This window comes from Panicum virgatum, chromosome 4N, assembly GCF_016808335.1.
Source record: "Panicum virgatum strain AP13 chromosome 4N, P.virgatum_v5, whole genome shotgun sequence".
NCBI lineage: Eukaryota > Viridiplantae > Streptophyta > Magnoliopsida > Poales > Poaceae > Panicum > Panicum virgatum.
In genome coordinates this window covers 6,031,586-6,039,866 of record NC_053148.1, presented here as the reverse complement: position 1 = coordinate 6,039,866, position 8,281 = coordinate 6,031,586, and the positions used below count along the sequence as shown (strand labels likewise).

The following is an 8,281-nucleotide window of genomic DNA, read 5'->3' as shown; positions in this document are numbered from 1 at the left end:
GTGCCAAACCAAACTGTTGAATCGCTTGCGATTCCGTAATAGTGTCTGTAATTCGAAACGTATGTTGGACTATTTGTCGTGACGTGAAGACAACTATTTGGGCTCATACCACCGGTGACTGCTCGTCTCTGTGGTCGTGGTAAAGGGCATGAAAAATCGAGCTGGTGAATCCCTCCTGTGTTCACTTCCCTCCTATTCCTCTAAATTTTTCATCACATCGAAATCACATCGAAACATTAAATATAGCAAATAATTCATGTATGGGGTACTAAATGTAGATAAATAAAAAAGCTAATTGCATAATTTTGATGTACGTTGCGAGACAAATTTTTTGAGCCTAGTTAGCCTATAATAAGACGATATTTACCACAAATAAACAAAAAATGATACAATACACTACAGTGTCCGATGTGATTTTTTCTACCGGCTTTCCACGGATCTAAACACAGCCCTTGTTCTTTCATCGCATTTCGAATCCCGTTTTTCCCACCGGTCAACTCAGTGAGGCCCAAGCGCTGCGCTTCCACAACCAGCTGCATTATTGCACATCTCGGATCTAACGATGGCTGCCACTTGGCCTCTTCTTCAACCTTAGTCACCATCCGTCCTGCTACCGCTTCCACCACATGTGGTGACCGCGCTACTTCACCACTCCACCTGCACCCATCGCCATAGCCGGAGCGCGTCTATTTATCATGTTCTACGATTGGAACTAACCCAACCAATCGCAGAAGCGAGAGCGTCGGGGAAGATGAACATGCGCCTCCTCATCCTTCGCCTCCCCGAGCTCCGGCGGCGCCCCCGCCGCCTACGCCACTGCCCTCCACCGCCCGCCATGCTAACCTTCTCACCGTCGCGCCGCCCAGCCACCGCCACGCCACCTTCTCCTCACCCCCACTACCGACCACCGCTCACCGGGGATCCTACCCGCCCGCGCCACCTTGACCTCCGCCGGCCGAGCCGTCTCCGCCCCCGGACCCTCTTCTAGGTCCGGTGGCCATGGAACCACCCCACCCCCAACAACCCGGAATCTTAAGCTCCGCCGCCACCCTCCACCACCCAGCCGCCGGCGACCTCGCCGGCGACCGCTCGTCCCACCAACCACCCCTCGCCGGCCACCCCCTCCCCCTCCACTAGCTCGCCGACGGCGCTCCACCCACCTCCCTTCCTCCTCCTCCTCCTCCGGCTCCGGCACCGGCAACACCCTTTTCTGCGACGTGTTGAATCGCAGTAGCGCGCGCAACATATAGATTTCCCCTATAGCTCATTACTGACAGCGTAGCAACTTGTTGTTTAAGGTTGTGCATTGCCGGACGTACAAACCCCAACCGCAAACAAACCCCATATCCAAAACCCCCCTAACGGCCTAACCCTACCTGGGCGACGGATGATGCGGAAAGAGGAAGCGGGAATTTGCAGAGCAAGAGGGTGTAGGAGGGGGTGGCCAGAGCTTTTACGTAAGTTGCAAACTATGGTTGTTCGTATAAACTTTTTTATAACGTGTATTTCTATCTACATTATAAGAGTCTGCATTATATATAGGTGTGTCGGGCTAACTTTCAAAAAACATCATATACGAATCTGAAGTACGGGCTTCTTCATATATATACAGCCTCTTCGATGCGCACCTACTGACCTACTTGATCTAGGTACGGGTTGTAGGAGGGGGACAGCACAGCTCGATAGATCCGCGAGGCGAGCACATACAAACCCGTCTACCGAAACAAATTTAGGCTAGATCACGAACTGCCCTAGCTTATCCATGCGAGATTTTATATATTATCATGCGGCGAAGTCAATGATTGTACGTCATCAATTATTGGTTGCATTGCATGGAGCTTACTCAAACATGTACCTGTTGCCGTGCGTTGTCAACGGCCGACGGACGCCACGTAGTTTTCGACGAATTGTTGGAGCTTGGGGATTCCAAAGTAGCTTACTGCTAGCTAGATATCTAGCTGTATTCGCCACGATGCGTCAACGGCCGACGGACGCGCATGCTGTAAGCCTGTAAGATCGATACCACATCAGCCCACAGAAGCAAAAAGCACGAGAAATTGAAGAGAATTGAAATTCACACGAACTTCGTTTGGATTCGCGCGAACCAAATTAGCCAGTTTCCTCGCTCGGAGTTGAGATAGCTTCCCGTGGGCGTCCCGAACGAAAATGGCCGTGTCGATGAATATCCTGTACTGGCATCTGCCTGCTGCCCCAGTTGTCGGCGCCATGCCACCATCAAGTGGATCGTTTTTGTCAGCCGAGGTGAGGCAGATCGAAAAACATAAGGTTCATAATTTAGCCTCATGCTGGCTGTAATGATTCTTACGGTCTATCTCTCAGCTCACTCGTATAATATCTACTCATTCATTATTAATGTATAGTCTACTTATCTCTCTCATAAAATTTTTGGTTCTTGTGTAGAAGTCGGTCGTAAAATTACAGTCCACTTCTCCTCTCTCCCCTCTCCTCTATCCTCCACATCAGCATTCATCATGCTTACAGATCAACTTTTAAAAAATAGCGTGAACAAATGAATCTATAGTATCATAGGCTCGCACGGTCTCGATTGGAATTTAGAAAACCTGCACACAAGCTACAGGCATTGTAGTGGCAGCAGCGGTTCAGCAGCATCGGCAAGAAGGTGCAGTATAAACCACCTACTAGAGGTAGCCTGTCTGCTACTTCCAGTAGATTGGCTTGGCCAGTTGGATGGATCGGTTGACGAGAGGCTGGTCGCTGGAGACGCCCTTCCAAGATCCACCTCACGCTTGCGTTATATATTCAGCACGAGTTGACGAGGCTGGACACGCTTCCAAGATCCAGAGTCCAATCCATTCCCCGAGCTAGCTCCAGCAGCCGCCATCACCATGAGTCGCAGAGTCCTCGCTTGGCTGTTCCTGGTCGTCGTCCTCGTGGGTTCCTTTGCACCAGTCCGCTGCTCCTCGCGTGGGGGTGGGAGGAGCGTCTGGGCCGCCGCCGGCGGCGTGGCGGCCGCGGGCAACGACGACGACGGCTACGCGTACGGCGGCGGGAAGAGTGTCTGGAACAGGCGGGCCTTGGGGGCGAGGAAGACGCAGCCGCCCGCGCCGGTGTCGAACAAGATGAGGGCCGCCGCGATGCCCACGCCACCGTCGCCGACGACGAGGAGGGTGTGATGTGTCGACCCCCTGCTTCTCCGAAAGCGCAGCAGTGTGTAATTTCAACATCGTTTTGTGTAACTTTCGCTGCGTAAAATAGCAGTTTGTCAGTTACCCTTGGATCAATGTGGTAACTGGAAACACAGGCGCAGCAATGCCGCGCCCAACGGAGAGTTGGTAAGCCCTACCAAGGTGCCGTTTGGATCTTAATTAGGACTAAAATTTTAGTCTTATCATATCGGATGTTTAATTTGTACACCTATGTCTAAAGCAAGTAAAATTCTCATTTAAATTTTTGGTTCAGTCCGTCTTGTGAGACTTACTCTATCCCATATGCGAGTCGAACCAATCTTCTATACCTGAAATAGGGTAAACAACAAACCCTGAGTATACTAATACTCAGGAAGACTTACCCGACTAAGGGTATACTTAGCCCACATATATAGACATGCAAAGCTTTCTGGCTGGTAGATTTATTTGCAGAAAATCTTCTAAAAGTAGATCCTTAATCTCAAAAATTTAGCTCCAAATTATAGCTATAAATTTGCTACTCATCTATGATTTGCATATCTATAACAATCAAGGTGAAAACATAATTCATTAAGTAACATCAACATATATCATATCATTTTGTTTCATTTCCTTACTACGATGTGACTCGGAGATCAAGGTACTCATGTCCGAGAGCGACTGACGACGAATCGATCCGATTTAACCTTACATGTTGGACCTAACCAACACGGCACGCATATGTCCCGTCGGACCATACGCACCAACCATTCCCCTCCCCACCTCGAACTACAGGAACCTGCCCAACGACATATAGTCAACCGAGCCCTACGAGAGACCACCAAAAGTAAATACGTACAACCCATTTCTCCGCGGCCACTCGACTACCCTAGGAGTTGGGTGCGGGTTCCTATACTTTCGAAGTAAAGCAGTACTCGGCTTATCGTTTTCGACTACCTCCTACTCCCGGTATGCGGTTAGTACAGTTCAAACATGATCAGCAGGGCCAACAACGGCCGGTCCTTAATCGACACAGACGGAACTAAACATTTTTCGTCCGGTCTCAAATTCCCATTCATTCCATATTGTATTTCATATCTCATATACTGAAATATAAAGACATTGATATCTCGCGAGTAACAAGAAATTACTCGACTTTTGCCCTATAGCTCGCGAGTGACAGGAAATCACTCGACTTCTACCGATACCTATTAAGCATGACATCGCTATCGTCCTATACATACTAGTATAACTCAATGGAACCTAAGGATCATGCAACTAGGGTTCCAAATAATTCCTAAAACTTAATGCACAAGTAATAAATAGAAAAAGTCTATTTTTGGCCATCCAACTCTTGCCTCGGTTTGGTTTTGGCCATTGAACTCCAAAACCGGATATCTTTGACCATCCAACCCTTAAAACCGTTCATTTTCGACCATCAGATGGTTTTGTTACCCGATTTTGCTGATGTGGACGCCACATGGCGGTGGAGTCCACTTGTCAGCCAAATCTCTCCTCTCCTCTCCCCTCCCTCCCTTCTCTCTCCTCCGCAGTTGCTGCCTCCCCTCCGCCCTTGGTGGCGCAGCCTCCCTGCACGGCCTCTCCTCGGCACGGGCGGCGTCGCGCGCCAGTCGGTGCGCGAGCAGCTAGGGCGCGGTGGTGTTGGGCGCCGCGAATGCCTCGCGGTGGGCAAGCAGCAATCGCACGGTGGAGGCGTTGCCGGTGCCGTCAAAGAACGCGGCGAAGTTGGCGCCGAAGATGGATCCGGCATCAACCCCAGCGCGGGCGGCGGGCTTGGCGGAGAGCGGGCGTCGACCACCTCGTACCCCCGCAGGGAGCCGGGGTTGAGCCCGGCGCCCTTCTCGCCCGGCCCCGAGGCGGCACCGTCGTCGAGGAGCACGGAGGCGTCGTAGCCGTTGACGAAGCAAGCGTGGAAGAAGAGGCGGAGCACGGCCGCGCCGGCGCTCGGGTCGGCCGCCACGGCGCGCGCCACTGCGGACTGCACGGCGGGCTGCAGCACCGGGCACCGCGGGCACCACTTGTCGTAGTACTTGGTCGAAAGTGCGGCGGCAATGCCGGCCGCGGCCAGCAGGGCGAGGGAGACCACGACTTGCTCACGAGCTTCCGAAGGAACTACTTAGATGTCTAGGACCAAGAACTCGAGTGAAAAAAAGGCAGCGCATAGGTGCTCACCGTGGAGATGGTGTACTGTGGCTGGAGGACGGCAATAACGGCGACACAACCTTGCCGGCGATGAGCGGTGCAATTGAGGGGGTGTAGTGAAGCTTTAGGTGCTGGCGGAGTTGTATACGGAAGGAATCGACCGGCGGTGGAGTTTATCTTGCTAATTTCACCAGCGGCTCAAGCTCTGCTCTGTTTTTGCATGGATGAAAAAGGGGATGAGGCAGCAGTGACACTGCTTTTGTCTCATGCCCGCAACGCTGAGCAACACGAACTAGGACAGCCGAAGAGCTGCTGCAGGCCGGCGAGCTTTGCTCCTAAGACACGCCGCTGCTAGTGGGGCACCGCGCACTCCCGTTCGTGGGAGGGAGGGGTCGACTCGGCTCGCCGCCATTTTCGTCTGTGGATGGGAGGTGCAGACCCGGGGGGAGGCACAACTGGGTGGAGAGCGTAGGGGAGGCGCGGCCGGGCGGAGGTGTGGAGCACAGCGGCGGCTCGGGAGCGGCGGTGGAGAGAGAGGAGAAGAAAGAAAGAGAGAGGAGGGGAGAGATGTGGCTGACAAGAGGACCCTGCCAGCACATGGCGTCCGCGTCAGCAAAACCGGGCAACAAAACCGCCCGATGGTCGAAAATAAACGGTTTTAAGGGTTGGATGGTCAAAGATATCCGATTTTAGAGTTCAATGGCTAAAACCAAAACGAGGTAAGAGTTGGATGGCTAAAAATAGACTTTTTCCTAATAAATAAATATATATAGTGAATTATAATTTAAAATAATAGGACATGCACTGGGGCTTGCCTGAGGGTAACACTAAATCAGTGTTAATATTATCAAGGCCTTGGGCCCTTCCGACCTTGGGCCGGGTCTTCAGTTGCTTCAGCGGGTCCTCTCATTGCCTGGATGTGTCCACCAAACATAATCTTGTAGTTCGGCTCCAACATCGCGTACTTCACATCCATACATGATACATCTAGCGCATCTACACGAGATGCATATGATATGCCAATTAATGCAATGCAAATGTTAATACATGTCAAAACAGAGTTAGCCCACTTGGTTTTATATTTTTAGCACTTTTCTAACCCTAATTATGCATTTAACAAGCTATAAGGGAATTTTATCTAATATAATTAAAACTATATAGTAAAAGTTGTCAAATAACCCATTTTATAGTTCTATCCTATAGAGCATAAAATACGAAGCTAACAAAACTAGTTTTGTATTTTTCCTATTTTTCTACAATTTTCTACGTATTTTACAAGCACTAAAGGTCTGTGCTGATCAGATGATCCGACCCTATGCCGGATGATCTGGCCAAACAGTACTTTTTGCCATTGGTAGGTGACAGATGATCCGACCCTAGGCTGGATGATCCGGACCTGGGTATTTCTGGAGTGATTTTCATGCATAAAAAGAAGGTTGGGTCAGATGATTCGGTACTAGGCTGGATAATCCGAACCTGCGGGGCGGCGGCGCGAGCGTGGCGGCGACGCGGCGGCTCCGGCGAGGAAACTACAGGGGAAAAAAGGCGGGGAAGGGGTGGGGAAAGTGGAGGAGCCCACCACGAACCCATTCCCGGAGTTGATTTGGGCGGAAAAGGCCCAGAGGCGCGGATCGACGTGAGGGGGCGGAGCTCGATGGTGCTCCAATGGCGGCCGACGGCGGTTTGGGCCGAAATCCGGCGACGGCGAGGCTCGCTGGCGGTGATGGAGGGGTGGATCATCACAAGAGGGCCAGGAGCTACCTGTAGGTGGCTTGGTTGGGGGTTGGAGACAATGGAGAAGCGCCGGCGGAGAGAGCAAGGGGACGGCGGCGCTCGGCGCGGCTTGCGGCCACGGCGTTCGCGTGTGGCATGGGAGGCCGGCGTGGTCTGAGCGGCAGCGGTGCGGCTCGGCTCGTGGCCGCGACGACCACGGCGACGCACGCGCGCGGAAGAGGTGAGGCAGTGAGCGAGCGTCGTGCCGTGGATGACGTGAGCACCGGAGCGGTCCGGGAGCTTCGAGAGTAAACGAGAAGATGACAGGCGGGGCCAGTGGTCAGGGGTGTTACAGGTTCTAGACCCCGTCTCCGCCGCCGGATGGGAGCAGAGAGTGGACCTCAAGATCCGCGCTCGCGCGAGAGAGAGGGAGGGAGACGGCGGAGGCCGCGTCAGCGGGGAGCACCATGCCGCCGCGTGCGTCGGATATGGCGGGCGTCGTTTGGGAGGACGATGAGGAAGGCCGGCGCGGGGCGGGCCGCTGGGGAGGAAGGCTCGTCGTCGCAGATCCACCACCGCCGCTCCGCGCGGGCCTCCGCCACTGGAGTTCTAGGGCAGTGGAGGTCGGTGGGCGCACGAGAGTCCGGTGTGGGAGCTCGCCCGCCCGCGCCGGGGAGGGAGGCCGTCGGGGAGGGAGGAGCCCGGGGGGGGGAGGGAGGACGGCCGCGCGCCGCCGTGGCCGGGAGGGAGGAGGCGACGGCCAGCATGAAGGAGAGGAAGGGGATTTTTATGTGTAGGTGACATTTTGCAAAAAAATCCTCAATAAAACATGTTATTTTTATAGTTTTCTGTGTCTTGGACTTTTTACGAAAAACTCCTGCTGCATAAGAGTATTTTTACAAAGCTTTATAGGTAACTAATTATACCAAATTTGCTGGAGGGGAGCACAAAACCATAACTTAAATCTTCTCTCTCCTATACCTAAAAGCAAATTTAGGTATCTAGTTTTACCAAATCTGCTGGAGATGCTCTAAGGAATGGAGTCTGAAACTTCAGGTCCAGTGTAATTTCGTATAGAGTCGCAAGCTTTTAGTAGAATGAGTACACTCCTACAAAAAATATTTTTAGGGGCGGATAAAAATCTATTTTCAAGAACAGGTGCGATACCCGCCCCTAGTTTTTGAAGCTGAAAATCGGATTTGATAGCCCTACTAACCGGCCACCACCACAAGCTACTCTCCTACTGAGGTACAATTTTT

At 52.5% G+C, this 8,281-nt stretch overlaps 1 protein-coding gene across 1 annotated transcript; it reads right to left on the bottom strand.

The window, feature by feature from the left end:
- Positions 1–3,013: 3,013 nt before the first annotated feature.
- LOC120669048 (peroxidase 2-like) lies at positions 3,014–6,267 on the bottom strand. Its single transcript, XM_039948873.1, has 3 exons — positions 6,180–6,267; positions 4,922–5,279; positions 3,014–3,167 (listed from the first exon to the last, which is right to left on the bottom strand). Exons 1-3 carry the CDS (start codon positions 6,265–6,267, stop codon positions 3,014–3,016), a joined length of 600 nt encoding a protein of 199 aa, XP_039804807.1.
- Between the last annotated feature and the right edge of the window lie 2,014 nt (positions 6,268–8,281).

Bases quoted from the DNA above. Each gene is read 5' to 3' on its own strand.
- LOC120669048 (XM_039948873.1), bottom strand. From the start codon at position 6,267: ATGTTGGAGCCGAACTACAAGATTATGTTTGGTGGACACATCCAGGCA. The intron at 5,280-6,179 runs GTCGGAAGGGCC...ACATCTAAGTAG, and splicing joins AACTGAAGACCCGGCCCAAG to TTCCTTCGGAAGCTCGTGAG. The intron at 3,168-4,921 runs GTTGATGCCGGA...TCGGAGAAGCAG, and splicing joins AGCCCGCCGCCCGCGCTGGG to GGGGTCGACACATCACACCC.